Genomic DNA, 18,851 nt, shown 5'->3' with positions numbered 1-18,851 from the left:
TGACCCAGGAGCTTAATTGATGCTTATTTCTAGGGCTGTGTTTGGCTACTTGCAGAAAATTTTGGCGAGATTTTGAAAGCAATTCTCTTATAAGGGATACAATATATATCTATATATATATATTTTTTCCAAAGACAATGAACTTTCAATCATCCCATCGAGAAAGGGTAATGATGAAAGGTCACTATTGAGAGGAACTGCACTTACTCGTCTAGTGATAGCAAATGAAAAGTAGATAATAGCCTCAAGTCCTAAATATTATAATTATTGCATACAGAATATCTACGTGTTTTTTAGGATGAGCCACAATGGCTATCCGGTGTAGGGCTGGGTTCGGATCGGTTCGGTCCGAAAAGTTAGAAAACCGAGTTCGAAACCGACACTGTCGGTTCAGTCCGGATCGGTTTTTACAGAATGAAGAGACCGATGATAAACCGACTCGGAAACAGTCGGTTCGGTCTATCGGTTTTTCGGGGCAAGAATTCTGTTTGTCCTGAATCTCCAGATTGACTCATCAACTATTTAACTTACTGCATTCTGCATCATTGCAAACTGTGCAAAGTGATTGCAAACTGAAGCATCCAAATGGACCAAATCTGCAAACAAACTATGCAAACTATGCAAAATTGCAAGCTAAAGCATCCAAAATTCCAAATGGACCAAATCTGCAAACAAAAGCCAACAAAAGATAAACTCAAGTAACACATAAACACAATCACAATGTCACAAGCTGCTCAACTCAAGTACTTAGTTCATTACTTCATTATTTAGTACAGCCATAAACAAATAAACTAAACTACTAAAGCCATAAAGCATAAACAATGCAAAGCTGCAAATCACAGTAGCAGAATTATAAATAGTCAAAGCAGTAGCAGACTAGTAGTTCATTATTTCAACCAACAACAACAACATTTATTCAATTATTATAAAATAGAAATAGCCATGTCTTGAGTCCACCTCCACCCTGCAAAAAAAAGGGACATTCCAACCCAAATAAATAATATGCAGAAGCAATATTTGCAGAACAGCAGCTATATACATATATATATATATATATATATATATTCAAATGAAGGTTCAATACTCGAATTACTTGAATCAAATAATCCACAAGTTCTTGGACACTAACCAGCTATATTCAGCTTATTTTATTTCTTCATTGTCTTGGCCTCTTCGAACTGCCACCAGGCCCAGCAACCTTTAGTCCCTTCCCTTCACATCCGCAGACGAACTCCTAACATAACGAACTGCGTTTCTAATCGAAGCCACAGATTTATCCATCATTCTTAACCCTGATTTCACAATCAAGTTGAGAATGTGAGCTAAACACCTCACATGTAGCCACTTACCTTCTAAAACAGGCTTTTTTTTCCAAGTCAGCATCTTTTTCCTAATGTACTCTATAGCAACTTTATTTGCGGATGCATTATCCACCGAAACAGTCAACACTCTCTCGATTCCCCAATCAAGTAAGCATGTTTCCAACAGCTTGCCTATGGTGTTCCCTTGATGATTAGAAATTACACAAAAGTTAAGAATCCTTTTGTGTAAATTCCAGCCACCATCTATGAAATGAGCCGTAACCACCATGTAATTTATGTTTTGCACCGATGTCCACGTATCGGTGGTTAAATTAACACAGTGGCTAGCTAGCTCCTGCTTCAATTTCAGCTTCTCAACATCATACAATTTCCAAAATGTGCTTACAACTAATCTTCTAGAAGGAACCTTGAACCTAGGACAAGCAACTTTACAAAATCTTTGAAACCCTTCCTTCTCCGGGTGACTAAATGGCAGCTCGTCTATTACTATCATCTCAACACAAGCTCTTAGGCAAGCATCTTGACTAAATGCCCTCATAGTTAAGGAAGGTTCATTCAACTTCCCACCAGCTACAAACACTTGCTGAAACTCCTCCAGGTCTATCCTACCAGGATATTTTTTACACACAACCTCTATATGCCTCTTTAAACTACTGGTACCATTATCGTATGAATTACAGGCAAGGTCTGTGGAGCAATACCTGCATTTGGCACGCTTGGTAGTCCCAACCTGGACCTTCTTTCCATCTTTGAACTCATAGAGAGGTGTATCAATCTTCTCATAGTGCTCCCATACCATTGAACGTTCCTTCGACCCTGTGGATGTATTCGTCCTCGCTCTCTTTTTCGGTTTTGGTGGTCGTGACGATGTCATCGTAGATGGAGCTGTTGCAGAAGATGGTTGGTCTGTGCCAGTTGCAGGGACGACAGCATTCTCGGCAACTTCAGTGTCGGAATCGGAATTGGGGTTTGCATGATTCGAATCGGTATTTGAATTGGGCTCGGATTGGGAAAGGGATTCGGTTTGTGGTGTGTTTGAGGTGTTTCCAGTGGAGGAATCCATGGGTGATTCAGTGATTGATCGAGAAAATCACGATCTGTGATCGCGGAACTATGAAGAAGAAGATAAGAATTAAGAACTGAAGGTAGTGAAGTGAACTGACTGAACTCACAGACGGCTTCGCCTAGGATTTAGGTCGATGAAATTGGGTGATTGCCTGCACCCAAGTCCACGGTACTCTCTATAGGCTTGACTGAGAACCAATGGTTATGCTACACGTATACATGTACATTTACCGGTCCGGATCGGTTTTATTCGGTTCTGCAACTTAGTGAAACCGCAACCGAAACCGATGTAAGTTTAATCGGTTCGGTTTAGCCCGAACCGAGGATTTCTGTATTCAAACCCGACTCGAATGGTCGGTTCCGGTCCGGATCGTATCGGTTTCTCGGTCCCTCGGGTCAACCCGCCCAGCCCTAATCCAGTGTATTTATAACTGATGAAAATATTCTAATTGCGTAATTAATGCAATTTTCTTTTCTAAAAGAAAATTATACTAAGAGTCTAAGACTGTAGGAGTCCAACGCACTTTGAATACAAAATAACTATTATGCTCTAAATTCACACGGTACACTCTAGTTGTTAAGAATCACTAAAATAGATATTATCCATGTATATTTAATTTACTCTTGAGTGATACATATAAGAATTGAGTTGCATTGTTTATAAGAATGCCATTTTTATGACATTTCCACGTGTTTATTGGAGAATTTCTTTTGAGTGTGTTTTGAGGAAGCACTTAAACGAGTGACTTCACACAAATTTATAGGTGCAACACATGTATATATACTTCACACAAAGTCATTCTGGCACAGAACTTCCTCAAGAGATTCATCACTTACCTAAAAGGAGGCTTAAAACACTATTGAGCAAAAGCACTTCCCATAAAAACAGAGCCGAACACACCCTAAAAAACACTCATGCACTAACCAAACTTGGTTTATGGTCTATGGTCCCCATTTGGCCATTTCCCATCCAATTTCCAACATCTCAGAGTCACACTCCAACACCCATTATCATATTACTTCCTTCCTATTTCCTAAAGAAAAACAATCAACACCGACACGCATTTGATCTCTTTCTCACTCTTAAGCTTTGATCTCTTCCACGCTCACATGGTCACACCCAGACCCAGCTGAGATCTCTCACACATTCACACACTTGCTTCCACTACTGCTTCTTCTTCTTTCCAAGAAAAAGAGTTGAACAAAATATTATATCGTTCTCAGATAAACAGCTCTCCGATCTGACCCCAAGCTCAGAAAACGTCGTCGTTCTCCTCCAATGGCGGTGGCCGTGCGAGGAAGCAGAGCAGGATCCGGTTTCGGCGGGTTCAGCCTCCGGAGCTTCTTCTCGTATCGGATCTTTGTATCGGCTATGTTCTCTCTTCTCTTCATTGCTACCATCTCTGTGCTCCTCACCACCAATCCCTCAACTCCTCACCATGACTCTGTAAGTACTCTAATCCATATTTTCACTCCATTAGTTTTGTGATTAATCTAGACCCAGATTGAAAATTTGAAACTTGAGCATAACCCAGATGTCAACTTCACTCATTAGGCACAACCCACATTCTATTTGAACCCAAATCTATGATTTAAGCAATACCCAAATCTCATAATGCAAAACCCACATGCTAATTTTTAGAGTTAGAGTGAGTTTGGGTTATAAATATATGATCTTGATGTATAATGCAGGCAATCCCAAATTCTAGTTTTCACATTTGAAGTCACATCTTAGATTTAAGTAAAACCCAAATCTTGGAATGCAAAACCCACATGCCAGTTTTTGCAGTTAGGTAGAGTTTGAGTTATAAATTTATGATCTTGATGTATAGTGCAGGCACTTCAACTAATTATGCACAACGCACATTCTATTTTTCACCTTTGTACCCAAATCGTAGATTTATGCAATACCCAAATCGTAGATGCAAAACCCACATGCGAATTTTTGCAATTAGATAGAGTTTGAGTTATAAATTTATGATCTTGATTTCTTATGCAGGCACTTCCAACTACTGGAAACGCGTACATGCGTAGAACGTTTCTAGCTTTAAATTCTGACCCACTGAAAACCAGATTAGATTTGATATACAAGCAAGCAAATGATCATGTCACTCTTGTCAATGCGTATGCGGCTTATGCCAGGAAGCTTAAGCTTGAGATATCTAGGCAAATGAGAATGTTTGATGATTTGGCATCCAATTTCTCTGATCTTCAAAAGAAACCGAGTTACCGGACTAGTTTGTTTGAATCAGATGGTCCCGTGGATGAGGATGTTTTGAGGCAGTTTGAGAAGGAGGTGAAGGATAAGGTTAAAACTGCCCGGTTAATGATCACAGAGTCAAAGGAGAACTATGATAATCAGCTCAAGATTCAGAAGCTGAAGGATACGATTTTTGCTGTTAATGAGTTGCTTATAAAGGCAAAGAAGAACGGGGCATTTGCGAGCTCGATTGCAGCAAGGTCGATTCCAAAAAGTTTGCATTGTTTGGCCATGAGGCTTGTTGAAGAGAGAATTTCACATCCAGAGAAGTATAAGGAGGAGGAACCAAGCCCCGAGTTTGAGGACCCAACTTTGTACCATTATGCAATTTTTTCAGATAACGTGATTGCTGTCTCGGTGGTGATCCGATCTGTGGTGAATAATGCAATTGAACCGTGGAGACATGTTTTCCATGTTGTTACAGATAGGATGAATCTTGCACCAATGAAGGTTTGGTTTAAGATGAGACCAGTGGAACGGGGTGCGTATGTGGAGGTGAAGGCAATAGAAGATTTTACTTTCTTGAATTCCTCATATGTGCCAAGTTTGCAGGGGCTTGCTACCAAGGAGACATCTAAAAGGAATAGGAACCCATACTCGTCACTATTGCATGAGCTTCGGTTTTATATGCCAGAAATGTATCCTAAACTAAACAAGATTCTCTTTCTGGATGATGATGTGGTGGTTCAAAAAGACTTGACAGGATTGTGGAATATTGATTTGGATGGTAAGGTGAATGGAGCAGTTGAGACCTGCTTTGGGTCCTTCCGTCGATATGCTCAGTACTTGAACTTTTCACACCCTCTTATTAGAGAGAGGTTCAATCCCCGGTCCTGTGCTTGGGCATATGGAATGAATATATTTGATCTTGACGCTTGGAGGCAGGAGGGATGCACAGAGCAATACCATAGCTGGCAGAACTTGGTAAGTGTACAATTTCCCTAAACAATGTGTGATTTTCACTTGGACATTTTTAACGAATGGCACCATTTATAGTTGAACAATGTAGTCGAGCTGTTATATAACTGTGCATATATGTGTGAGTGTTCATTTTCTTCTCCCTGTTTTTGCAGAATGAGAACCAGACTCTGTATAAGTCAGGGACTAGTGCAGCGGGGCTGATTACCTTCTACTCGACTACAAAGTCTCTGGACAAATCTTGGCACGTGCTCGGGCTGGGGTACAACCCCAGTATCAGCATGGATGAGATTAACAATGCGGCAGTCATTCATTACAATGGACATATGAAACCTTGGCTGGACATCGCTATGAACCAGTACAAGAATCTCTGGACAAAATATATGGACAATGGTATGGAATTTGTTCAGATGTGCAATTTTGGTTTATAGACTGATACAACCATAAACTCTACTGCTTCACCTCAACCATAAGCGAGCGGCAGCTAAGCTATATATCATCTACCTCTCTTTACTTATCTAGACACAAGTTTTGGAATCCCTCATTAGTTGCTGCAACCGTCAGAGCGAAGCTCGGTGAAATTATGTGTTTCTTCTTTTGGAAAGGGCCATCTCATGGCATCACTTTAATGTTGTATGTGTTATTCATATGAGTCATGAGTTGTAAGAACAGACAGTGATATTGGGAATGTACACTTAGCAATGATTCTTTGCTGTATATGTGATTCACAGATAGATTCAGACTAGACGATGGTTTCCAATTTCAGTTCCTTTCCGTCCAAGCAAATCCTATTATTCAAAGTAATCTCTGGTGATTCTAGATTTCGTAATTGGCTCATAATGCTTACACCTTGATGACATAATGTTGACATTGGATATACTCCACATTGCACAGGCCAGATGCATGCATTACTAAAGAACAATTTCATATAAAATTCAAATGTTTTTGTACACCCAAAAAGAATCTTTACCATAAGATTAAATAATGTATCACATGTTATGCTAGATATCATTTGATTAATCTGATTCCACTTACTATAACATGTGATATAATCGGATTAATCAAATTCAAAATTGTATTGCTAGGTATGGTAAAATGTTTGCTGGGTGGAAATAAAAGTATAAAACCATCATAGTTTTTGTGATATTTATTCATAGAAGTCGCACACGGCTACTTGTTTTAGCAGCATAGATCTTCTATTTGTGAGTTGGAGGTCTCAACTCAACAACGGTAAAAAAACAAAAAATCAGATCAATCAAACGACTTCCATCCATTTTTTCTTTCATCAAGAAGAAATTTTATATTAAGAAACAAAAAACTGTAATGAAATGACACGAGATACTAATTTTTGATTTTATACAAAGTTCAAATCCTGTTTGGCTTAGAATTAATTTGAGTATATTCTTCATAAATGAAAAGATCTTTACCAAACAACTGTGGGTAAAAATTCATCAGTAGCCGTTCCAAAGAAAAAAAACTTCATCAGGAGTCGTCAACCTTACGGTAAGTAAGTTTTCACATTCCACCTAACCCATCTTCAACGACGGCTTGTCCACCTCACCTACCAAAGCAGTGGCCAATTTTGACTCCACACTTTAAAGCATCCCAACAACGACATAAACCTTTCCTCCGTTGAAAGGTGAACAATTTCATTCTTGCTTCTTATTTTCTTCCTCACAATCACTAATCCATTGTTCTCCGCCAAACCCAGATCTTTGATTTTTGTGTTTTCTGGGTTTTGCTCATTTTCAAGGTTTGCATTCTTTCACTTTCTGGGTTTTGATCAAAATTGTCTCTTGTTGCCTGCTATGTAGTTGTTGACTGTGGTTAAAGATCGTAGCTTTTTCAACTTTTTGATTGGTTTTCTATGATTATATTGGAAATGAAGCATAGTGTTGCTGTTTGTTGGTTTTGCGTGATTTGGAATTGGCCTATATGCATCACTCAATTCTAGCTTTGTGTATCTGTATCTGGTTTCATATGATCTGGTGCTGTTTCGGATTTTTCAGATTGGTTAGATCATGCTTTTTAGTTCCTTCACTCATTGTGGTTGATGAGTTTGAGATTTGGGATGCTGTCCTTCTATGTCAGTTATTTGTTCTCTTAATAACTATGGATGATTGAATTTGGTAGAAATGATTAGAGAGTTAGTGAGTCTCTCGATTGATCCGGTTAGCTTTACTGGGGATGATCTAGTTGGTTACTTTTACTATTGTCGGGCAATGAGTGACTCCGATTTCGCGTCTGTTGACTTGATTGTAGCAATACGACTGTAAAAGTGAGGGCTTTCATGAATTCATTTTGGAGAATCATTGCTGTTTTGGGATTTTTATTTTATTTTAGTGTCAGGTCATCGGGATCACATGTATTTAATGAGTAAGGTTGTTTGTGGTTTTCAATACAATTGTAAAAGCTAGTATCTAGGTACAAGAAACTATTCGTCATTGAACATGATTCAAAATGGGATTTGAATGTTGGTATTGGTTCCCTCAGAAATCATGTTGGCGAGCGATTGTCCTATAGATTGGAGTAGTAAATTTCATAAAATGGTGCTGCTATTTTTATTGTTGTTTTGAACCAAGGATTCTCAGATCTTTACACATATTTTGTCTTTGCCAATGTATGGACCCAATCTCACACTCTCACTAATAATTCCAAAATGTTTAACAGGGTAAAAGATGGCTGCACCACCAAACCCTACAAGAATTGGCCTTGCTGGTTTGGCTGTCATGGGCCAAAATTTGGCCCTCAATATTGCAGAGAAAGGCTTCCCCATTTCCGTGTACAATAGAACTGCCTCCAAAGTTGATGAGACTGTTGAGCGAGCTAAAAAGGAAGGAAACCTTCCCCTTTACGGCTTCCATGATCCTGAATCTTTTGTTAAGTCAATCCAAAAACCTCGGGTGGTAATCATGCTTGTCAAGGCTGGGGCGCCTGTTGATCAGACCATAAAGACTCTCTCCGTCTACCTGGAGAAGGGTGACTGCATTATTGATGGTGGTAATGAGTGGTATGAGAACACTGAGAGGAGGCAGAAAGCCATGGCTGAATTGGGTCTTCTTTACCTTGGAATGGGAGTTTCAGGTGGCGAAGAGGGGGCTCGATATGGACCCTCTATGATGCCTGGAGGATCCTTTGAGGCCTATAAGTACATTGAAGACATTCTTCTTAAGGTGTCAGCTCAAGTTCCAGACAGTGGCCCCTGTGTGACTTACATTGGCAAAGGTGGGTCTGGTAACTTTGTGAAGATGATTCATAATGGAATTGAATATGGTGACATGCAGCTGATAGCAGAGGCTTATGATGTTCTTAAATCTGTTGGGAAGTTGTCAAATGAGGAACTACAAAACGTTTTCTCAGAATGGAACAAGGGAGAGCTGCTGAGCTTCTTGATTGAAATCACTGCAGATATTTTTGGAATCAAGGACGACAAGGGAGATGGATATTTGGTGGACAAGGTTTTGGACAAGACCGGCATGAAGGGTACTGGTAAATGGACTGTCCAGCAAGCTGCTGAACTATCCATTGCCGCTCCCACAATTGAATCTTCTTTGGATGCAAGGTTCCTCAGTGGGTTAAAGGATGAGAGGGTTGAAGCTGCTAAAGTGTTCAAAGCAGGTGGCTTTGGTGATATCTTGACTGACCAAGAGGTGGATAAGGCAAAGTTGGTCGATGATGTCAGGCAAGCTCTCTATGCATCCAAGATATGCAGTTATGCACAGGGCATGAATTTGATCCGTGCAAAGAGTATTGAGAAGGGATGGGACTTGAAGTTGGGCGAATTGGCTAGGATTTGGAAGGGAGGTTGCATCATTCGAGCTGTGTTCTTGGACAGAATTAAGCAGGCTTACGATAGGAACTGTGATCTTGCAAACCTTCTTGTGGACCCTGAGTTTTCGAAGGAGATCATTGAGCGACAGTCTGCGTGGCGAAGGGTGGTATGCCTTGCTATCAACTCAGGCATCAGTACCCCAGGTATGTCAGCTAGTCTTGCTTATTTTGACACCTACAGAAGGGCGAGACTGCCAGCTAACTTGGTCCAAGCTCAACGCGACTACTTTGGTGCTCATACATATGAAAGAACTGATGTTGAAGGTGCTTTCCACACTGAATGGTTCAAGATTGCTAAGCAATCCAAGATTTAAGTCCCCATTTCCCTTCTCATTCAACTTAAGCAGAACTCACCTCCATCCCTAATAACTTCTGCTGAGGATTTTATGCTGGGCGGAGCTTCCGTCAACTCTTTTTGGTGAAAATTAATCCCAAATAAGTTTTATCAATTTGCTTTAAGTTTTAGTAGAGTGCATTAGACTTGAATTTGTTATGCTTATGCTTTGGCATCACTGTTGGAAAATGTATTCTATTTGCTGTGGGAGACTGGTGGTAGTACTGTAAACTGCAATATTTGAACATGAAAATCAACAGAGAAAGTTCACGTATTCTTCTCACTTTCTGCAATTCCCTTTTGTTTTTGTAAATTTCTTCCCATTATTTCGCGTTTTTGTCCTGCATCTATCTTCTTGTTGATAAATATTCCTCAGATATTGCTTTAGAGTGTCAACCTGTCTCAGAATGTGACTGCCATGTGCAAATTTCTATATAAATGAACCAAAATCAAGCGTGGCACCATACCTGTGCCTAGTAGGGTTGAGAAACCTAATTTGGTTGACTCCAACCTAAAATCTACCTGTCAAAACTTGTGGCACGCCATATTTGCCAAATAACCCAATTAAATAGTTTGTTGGTGATTGAAATAATAGCCCTAACTCCTAACCGCTGCATAAGACATACTTATGCAGATAAGGAGTTCACCATACTAGTGGAGTTGGTTACCTATCAGTTGGTCATTGACCAAATTAAAGAGACACTCTGATTAGGTCATTTTAGTTTACTTCCAAAGTACTGCCAACATTCTTCTCACTGATTCTAACTGCAGACAGATTTTGTTAAAAATAGACAGATTCTGTTTTGTATGAAGCTAAAATAATCTTTGAAATTAAAGTACAGCCCATACTTGGTATTTGCTTTGCTGTTGTGCTTGCACATCTGGGGTAGTACTCATATATAGTTGGCATTTGTCTTTCTAAGTTGGCTTTTGTCTTGCTAGGTTGATCTTTCTTCTTTCCAGCGCAATGTACACCCTGTTGGTTTATGTACCTTATGCCATCATGATTGGCCAGTTTTTTCTGGTGAACTATTAGTCTTTTTTTCATTTTTTTTCTATGCAGATCCACATGTGCGCCATTCTATGAATCTTCTTTCCAGCAAACATACACTTGATTCATTCAAAGACACAAGAAATTAAGGGCACAAACAGTTAGGGACATCTTGAATTATGTTGAGAAACCACACAAGAAATTCAAGCTAATTGTGCTGGAAAAATGAGAAACTGGTCATTCACTTTGTTTCCTTGTAGAACAGTTAAGTACGTGGCATGAATCATCAATAATTTTCAGAAATAAAAAAGAGTATATATGCTTCTGTTTCTGAATACAAAGAAAGAATATACATCTTCTTCTCATTTGCAAGCTTATAGTCTTAATAAACAACTATAATTTGCAGTCTTTTCTATGAGCAGGACTCGTATCTGTGCCTCCATCACTTCTTGAGCCTGCATCGACTTCTCACTTCCGTTTGGTACTCTTTTCACCCCTTTTCTTCTCTTGTTTGCTTGTGTTCTTGTTCTTCGATTGCTTGCTATCGCGCTTGAAACGAGCGGTGCCTGGATTACATTCTTTACTGCGTGAAGGCAAGACAAGGTGGTGTTGATGATGGCTTGGGCCAGAGGATGCATCCGAAGCCATTGAATCATCACTGCCATTGTCGTCTTTGTCAATCTCTTGAATGCTTGTGTGACTTGTAATGCTATTATAGTTGTATTCAACATCATCATAACTGCATTGAGGTTCATCTTCTTCCATGGGAGAGGCAATGTATGTAGTCCACCCTGATTCACTGCTGCTACATCCTTCTGTGCTCAACAAGTGTTTATAGGACTCCATTTCTAAAGAGAGAGAAGAGAGGAGAGAGAGAATAAAGGCCTGCCTATGAATGCTAGAATGAACTGTATGCCCCTATGTACTGCTATGACTATTAATACTACGATTAAACTAGTAGAAGACAATTGTCTAAAAATTTTAAATTGTATTATTGATGAAAAGGTAGATTTTGGGGACTCAAAATCTCGTGCAAAAGGGTACGAAGCTTCCATTTAAGGAGGAAAAAATAAGTATAAAATGCGGTCGGTCTACTGGTATATATTCTTCCTTTTACTTTGTCATTGTATCTTGAATGAAAATCCGGCTTCTAGTACAGAATACAGAGATGAATGTTAAACCCATCATTTTTTCTTCTTCTTACTTTAAAATATGAAATAGGCTTGCATAGGTGTTTGATCGTTTCTACATAAATTCTGTCTTGTCTGTAGACTACATGCCAGCACAAACTAGACTAATAATATGCGTATTCAAATAAATGTAAAGTCACACTTGCTAGCTATAGTTCCTCTTCCACCAATTTACATATGGCGGTGATGGTGGCAGTGGCGGTGGCTGGTGGGCATTGGATTGCTGTGGCAGTCTCGGAACCGGTGTAGGCCACAATGGGAGCAAAAATGGAGACGTGTAAATTTTATTTCTATCGCAGCCTCCGGGGAGTTCTGACCACTCTTTTGTACAAATGTTGCAACGGAAGATTTCATCTTGTGTAAGTAGATAAATGATATCATGATCATTTGAGTCGAAAGTTAGCAGGTCTATTTGCCCAACATCATCGGTAAGAATTTTTCCAGGCAGTGAATAACGTCTCAAGTGTCCATTACCCAATTTTCCAACTCCTCTATCGCTCACAATCCCATGATCCCATCTATGTCTTCTGTATTCAATTGCCAAACATATAGCCGCTTGCGTTCACTCGTGTCATAGTCATACATCCGCAGACATCCTCCGTACACACCCAACAAATCAAGTAGATGCGGTTGATCCGGTAATTTGATTACACGAAATCGAAGGTTGTTGTTGTTGGTCATGAAGGGACCCAATTCGATAAGATATCTATCATACTCATAATTGCTCGTCCAATACAGCATTTCATTGTGAGCAAAAGTAATATCGGTCTGGGGAAAATTATTAAAGTTTTGGGGAGGTGCTACAACAAACTCTCTCCATTCACCAGTGTCAAAAGAGATCTTGAATCGGGGAGCAGGTGTAGTGTAAGTATCTAGAATTCTCACAACCTTGCACGTATGGTCACCATTGATACTGAGTTTAAGCTTGTCCTCTTCTTTTTCTTCCTTGTAGTACGTAGTAGTAAGGATCGCAGATGAATCCCACTTGTACTTGTAGTCGTCTCAACCCTCAAGAGGCTTGAGGAAGAGTAACCACTTGCATTGTGTGGGGGGTATAAAATTTCGATGTTGGGCTCCCACCCATTAAATCAAGCCCGATATCGAAATTTTAGAGAAAACTAACTAGATAAAGTGAGAGACAATAAAACATGATGGTGTGGTGGAGAACGTGCAAACACCACCCTTCCACTACAACGTGAAGTAAGATCCAAGAACCATGAAGTGTCACAAAAGCAAGGACTATAAATTCTCAAACTTATGAATGAATCAGGGGAGAAATCTTGGGTAACAAACAGTAACAAGTATTTATCCAATTTCATTTTGATACTCTTGCTGAATTAATATTGACTTGGGCGTCTGAGTGTTTTTCTCCATTCATCTTGCATTTGATCATAAGGAGATTCTTGAAATGGAGAAAATCATGAATCAAAGATAAACTTAATTTTTCTATGAAATTGAAATAGGAATATAATCAATTCTGATCGGTGCCTCTCAATACGTTTTAGCCTTACATGCTTTACGCCTCATGCATGCCTTGAGACTAGCTATTTCAAACACTAAAATACTTTTGATGTGTGTTTTGGCCATGCACCCTCAATAATTTCAATTCAAAAGTAAAATTTCAAAATAAACTGGGAATCAATTGAAAAATAAAATTTAGATATAAATAGAGATTTTTTTTCAATCCAAGTATAAATAGCAGGGAAAGAAATCATTACTTACTTGAAATGAAGAAATTTATGAATCAGAGATAAATTTAATTTTTGGGATAATGACCATTTACACAATTTTGGGGTTAATTAACCTCACTTACCTAAACATTCTAAGAGACTGCTCACTTACACAATATCAGAATATCAATATCTCTTATATATATTTTGCCCTCATACTCAATTAAGTTTTTTTTTATTGCTTTTTATTTATTTTTAGGACAATTTTGCCCTCTCCTTCTTTGTCACTTAGAGAGAGAAGTCATCGGAGGCCTCGCCGGACTCCCGTGACGGGTGGTCGGCCGTGGACTCAAGTGACCGGAATCCGGCGTCTTATTTTATTGCCCCTAATAATACCCAGTAATCATATTATTGCCCCCCGGTAATCGTATTATTGACCCCCAATAATCGTATTATTGCCCTCAATAATCGTATTATTACCCTCCAATAATCGTATTATTGCCCCTACATTTGTTTTCTGTTTTCTTTTTTCTTTCCTTCTCAGCATTCTGCCCAAATTTTACCAAAAAAAAAAATTAGATTTGGGCACCCAGAGAACCCTCTGGGCACCCACATCTTCTTCTCTTCCCATCTTCGACTTAGACGGTTGCAAACCTGCCTTCTTCTAGGCTTGAATTCACCAGATTTCACCATCTTATACATTCATTCCATCACAATCAAATTCAAATCGAAAATCCAAAACGCAGACCAGAATCAAAATCAGGATCCGGAAATCTCTCTCTCCAGTTCTGCATGTTTTCCAATCTAGACTGGGACTAGCGAGTTGTCGAGGTCAATTAGGTTCTGGACCGAGCCATCGAGGCCAATTCTGATTTGGATCACCAATGGGAAACCCTAAATCCTGGGGAGAAGAAGTCGTCTAATCCAAGGAGATAGTTCAGAAGGCCGTAATCGGACTTGGAGGCCATAGCAGTCTGATTCGCCGGAGGCTTGGGTTGAGCGTCAGAGAGAGAGAGAGAGAGAGAGAGAGAAGCCGTCACGGTCTGATTCGCCGGAGGCCTGGTTCGCTGGAGACCTGGGTCGAGCGTCAGTGACAGTGAGAGGGAGGCCGTCGCGGTCTGGGTCGCTAGAGTAGTCGAGCGCGGCCGAGTCTAGTGACAGAGAAAGGCTGAGAGAGAGAGAGAGAGAGAGAGATGAGTGTAATTTATTAATTAAAATGAGGGCAATATTGTCAATAGATGTTAGATTGGGTAAATGTGAGTACAAAACTTAGTGGAATAAGTGGACAATTTTTGGTCCAAAATTGTGTAAATTGTCATTATCTCTTAAATTTTCCATGAAATCGGGGTCTCAACCTTACATGTTTCACGCCTCATGCCTACCTTGAAGCGAGCTATATCAAACATTGAAATTAGTACGTAGCATCACAATTCCTCTTTTGATCAATTATGTAGGAGTTAAATTGTTCTGAATTTATCAGATGTTTTGGCCATGCACCTGCATCTTCAGTAATTTCAATTCAAAAATAAAATAGGAATCAATTGAGAAATAAAATTTGGCCCATGCAGGTCTCGAACCTGCGACCTTCGCGTTATTAGCACGACGCTCTAACCAGCTGAGCTAATAGGCCATTGTTGCTCATCAATCCACGATTATATCCAAGTAAATTGATTCAGGAAAATTGTATCACAGATCCTTCATCTATTACTGTTAGTCTCATCGTCTTGAGAAATTACTTAAAATTAAGACTCAACACTAACCTCATAATTCCTTTATAATTGTGTCATAATCAGGTCAGATCAGGTTTACCTCCGGGCTACTAAAATCTTTAAACTTTCTTATATTAATTAGGAATATAAACATCATTAGACATATCAAGATAAAAACATTAGTTTCGCAATAAATATTATTCATACAGTCAAGTGTAATTCATCCAAGTCTCTATGCACTTAATGTGAAGTTGGATGTGCGTATGTGACCCGATGCAACCAACCATTATATTTAGCTTCAATCATGTGCAGATGGAATAGTTGATAATATAACTGGAAGGTGATCGAAGCAAAGATGATCGAATAGTTGATTATCAGTATGCAAAGATGATCGATATGACTCGAGGGTTGTCCTTGCCAGATCGAGTCTTTTTGCCTGGAATATCCTTTAGACTTCAGAATATATCCATACATGATGATGATGAAGAGAACTTTGTATAGGGTAGTGTAAGTAAAGTGTTTGGAAATAAGCCACACAGATGTCTCCCATTACAACTAGTCTCTTTGCGTTTCCAAGCAGTCGCTTCGATCTGTCCTGATGCAGAATGAATGGCAGCCCAATTTGAAGAACAGTTGGATCGTGCTAAAAGAGGAAAACGAAAAGTAACTAGTAGACACAAAACAGCTCGGTGTCCGATTGAGACGTGCCTTACCTTTCCGGAAAGGGAATCGCGCCAGAAACAAGAATCATTTATTATGAGCTGTGGCCTTTTTCTGGCTTTCGGGGTCGTTTAGGGCCTCAAAACTGCATTTTTCTATTTTTCAGAGTTTTGGTTTCCTAGTTATTTTCGGGTTGTTTTCGTTTTTACCCATGGGCTTTAGGGTTTCATTGTTAGTCGCCCTAGGATTACTTTTCTCTTATTTAAGCAGCCGCAAGCGGCTACAGAACCTATCTTTCAACTTTTAATCAATAAAATAGAGACTTTTCTCTTTTATCTCTGATGGACTCCAGAACCCTTTTGTTAGGTTTATTGCTGGTAAACCTAGTTATCAATCCGACTACATCATGTCCACTATATATGAATTGTACATGTATAAAACCAGCAACGAAAAATTAACTTTTTCTCGTTTAGCCAATGAATGTGTAAATGTGGGAGGCTAATCAAGTTGAAACAGCAGCTTCGGAAAGGAAACTGATCGACATGCCCATATACCAGTACTTGGATCGGCAACGAGCCTCTACGATTCCTTTCAGGACCCCATTTTTCTATCAACCAGCACCCAGCACCCCCTATAGTCCACCTTTGCTCAATGGATATAAAAACACCCACGCCTTAGGTTAAAGAGGTGGAATAGTGGTTGAAGCATAGTTGTACGTCTCATTCTTTTTATCTTTTTCCGAGAGTCGATTATTATTCATGTTTATAAACTTAACCTTAAGACTAAACAATCGTTTAACCTGGTGCTTTATTTATGTCCTAGTACGTTGACAATATCCTAATTCAACCTCAGACATATATTAATCTTTCCGGATTTTATTTATAATTAAGTCATTTTTCTCATATAAAGAAGTAAGGCTAACCCATGCATTTAACTCCCAGTGGAATATCACCACAATTGTTTTTTTTTTTTTTTTGGTATTATAACTTACAACAAAAGTGAAGGGATAACATGTAAGCCCTACACTTGGATAGTAAACACTTGAAGTGAACAAAGGAACCAGACTATTTACCAGTTGATCGATTGTCATGATTTCTAGGTATTTATTAATCGTACGTGTCTTAAAGATGGAGTTATTCACAATTGACCAAAATTTTACCAACAGCTCCTCGTTTGTACAGGTTTCAAATCCTGCTATTAAGTGACAATCTTATATGTTATGAAGGTAGTTATAGCCTATATGTTAGATCCAACCTTATCTGTTATGAAGGTAGCTATAGCCTATATGTTAGATCCATTTCTTGTTTATTTTAGTCTAATATGTTTAGTTTCTTCCAATGTCTTAACACATTTGTTTTACATAAAAAAGAATACAACTATTGAGACATATACGTGAGATGGTGTCATGCAAGTTAGATTAAAGAGTTCATGCGATTCCAATGAGTGTTCCTAGATTATACTTAATTATAATAAAAATGGTGCCAATAAAAAGTTTCGAATTAATATGTACTAGTGCACTGCCATGTCAATATCATCATGGAAATGGATATGACCCAACTCGGGGTTATCCTTGCCAGTCTTTTATGAACTGGACACTTATTTTGAGTAGGAAATTAGAATATCATCACCGGAATATATGCTTATGATGATGGAGCACTTTCCACAAGTGTTTGAAAATAAGCCTCACAAATGTCCTCCATTACACACTGTGCAGGACAACCCTTTTGTAAAGCCTCTCTACTATCCTTTTCATTTAGGGTATTTGCATTTCCAAGCCGCCGCGTCTGCACACTATCTGAATTAAGCACATAGAATGATAGAAACAGCAATAGAAAACAACTTTTTGTGAGATGACAGCAAAAGTGACTTGTAGTATTGGTAATCGCCTGTAGAACTCAGTTGAGGATCCTTATAACCTGCACCCCTCCTTTCACATCTAATTGCTCTTAATTTTTATTTTTTGAGAAATATTCAAGTTGATGAAGTAATATGTATAACTCACTGGACGACAAAAAATGGTTTCAAGAAGAAAAACAGGTTAAATTTAGGCAAAACTATGATTGCTGAGAGTAATTCAGCTTTCACTTCTAGCTCAAATATACATATTCCCGCTGATGCTAATGCAAAATTACAACAACAGAAAAAAGGATTGGAAAAAAAGATGGAAAGGAAGACCAGTTAATTAATACATTTTATTAGTGATTATAGGTACTAATTCCTAGCTATCTAACAATTAAGAGCAAAACTCAGACTTTCTCGCAAGAGCAAGAGCAGACAGAGGTGACCGGTGTAGCCAAGTGCGTGGGCTGGTCTTCTCCGGCCATTATTATGACAACAATCTTAGGCTCGTCTTCGCACACTGTACTGTTCGTGTTGGGCTTTTTCGGCTTCTCTTCATCTCGATCACTTGATGATCCAGAAGAGCCCTCGCGGTACGAGCAGACGAGGATGATCAATGCAACAAAAATGAGTAGCAGTATTACGGCTAAGCTGCCAAAGAGGTAAGGTAATGGAGACTTCCATGGATGGACAATTCTGGTGCTGCTGCTTGTAGTTGTAGGCATCATTTTTTCTGTAATGCGTTTAAGGCTTTTGGCTAGGTGGGTAATGCAAAGAAGTGAGGTTGGTGATTCAGCGATTTATAGTGGGATTGGGGTTTTTCTCAAATGACTACAATGCCCTACTTCTTCTTTCTCAGACCTATTGATGGAAATTTGAAACAAGATCTCTATTAGAAAAAAAAGGTAATAGAGAAAGTGCAGGCTTTACCTATGGCTTTTGAAAGTTGAGCTGCTGAATTAGTTACAGCACCGGGGATGCCAATGGTTTATGGCAAACAGTTCCTAGAGAAGAAAAAAAAAAGGAAAAAACTTGGCTGACCATAACCACTAATAATCTGAC

At 39.1% G+C, this 18,851-nt stretch overlaps 4 protein-coding genes and 1 non-coding gene across 5 annotated transcripts; 2 read left to right on the top strand and 3 right to left on the bottom strand.

The window, feature by feature from the left end:
• Positions 1 to 3,317: 3,317 nt before the first annotated feature.
• LOC112187933 (probable galacturonosyltransferase 9) lies at positions 3,318 to 6,310 on the top strand. Its single transcript, XM_024326909.2, has 3 exons — positions 3,318 to 3,834; positions 4,387 to 5,571; positions 5,721 to 6,310. Exons 1-3 carry the CDS (start codon positions 3,667 to 3,669, stop codon positions 5,994 to 5,996), a joined length of 1,629 nt encoding a protein of 542 aa, XP_024182677.1. The 5' UTR covers positions 3,318 to 3,666; the 3' UTR covers positions 5,997 to 6,310.
• Positions 6,311 to 7,161: 851 nt separating this feature from the next.
• On the top strand, positions 7,162 to 10,023 carry LOC112186059 (6-phosphogluconate dehydrogenase, decarboxylating 2). The gene is made up of 2 exons (XM_024324407.2): positions 7,162 to 7,318; positions 8,236 to 10,023. Exon 2 carries the CDS (start codon positions 8,244 to 8,246, stop codon positions 9,708 to 9,710), a length of 1,467 nt encoding a protein of 488 aa, XP_024180175.1. The 5' UTR covers positions 7,162 to 7,318; positions 8,236 to 8,243; the 3' UTR covers positions 9,711 to 10,023.
• A 939-nt stretch (positions 10,024 to 10,962) lies between these two features.
• Positions 10,963 to 11,613, bottom strand: LOC112186061 (protein SOB FIVE-LIKE 4). The gene has a single exon (XM_040514451.1). It carries the CDS (start codon positions 11,565 to 11,567, stop codon positions 11,190 to 11,192), a length of 378 nt encoding a protein of 125 aa, XP_040370385.1. The 5' UTR covers positions 11,568 to 11,613; the 3' UTR covers positions 10,963 to 11,189.
• Positions 11,614 to 15,137: 3,524 nt separating this feature from the next.
• TRNAI-AAU lies at positions 15,138 to 15,211 on the bottom strand. Its single transcript has one exon. It is a non-coding gene; the product is annotated as a tRNA-Ile (tRNA).
• Positions 15,212 to 18,196: 2,985 nt separating this feature from the next.
• LOC112185122 (protein GLUTAMINE DUMPER 2) lies at positions 18,197 to 18,517 on the bottom strand. The gene has a single exon (XM_024323336.1). The coding sequence runs from the start codon at positions 18,515 to 18,517 to the stop codon at positions 18,197 to 18,199; it is 321 nt and encodes a 106-aa protein (XP_024179104.1).
• Positions 18,518 to 18,851: the final 334 nt, after the last annotated feature.

Source organism: Rosa chinensis, chromosome 2 (assembly GCF_002994745.2).
Source record: "Rosa chinensis cultivar Old Blush chromosome 2, RchiOBHm-V2, whole genome shotgun sequence".
NCBI classification, from domain to species: Eukaryota; Viridiplantae; Streptophyta; class Magnoliopsida; order Rosales; family Rosaceae; genus Rosa; species Rosa chinensis.
This window is presented reverse-complemented; position numbering and strand designations above follow the sequence as displayed.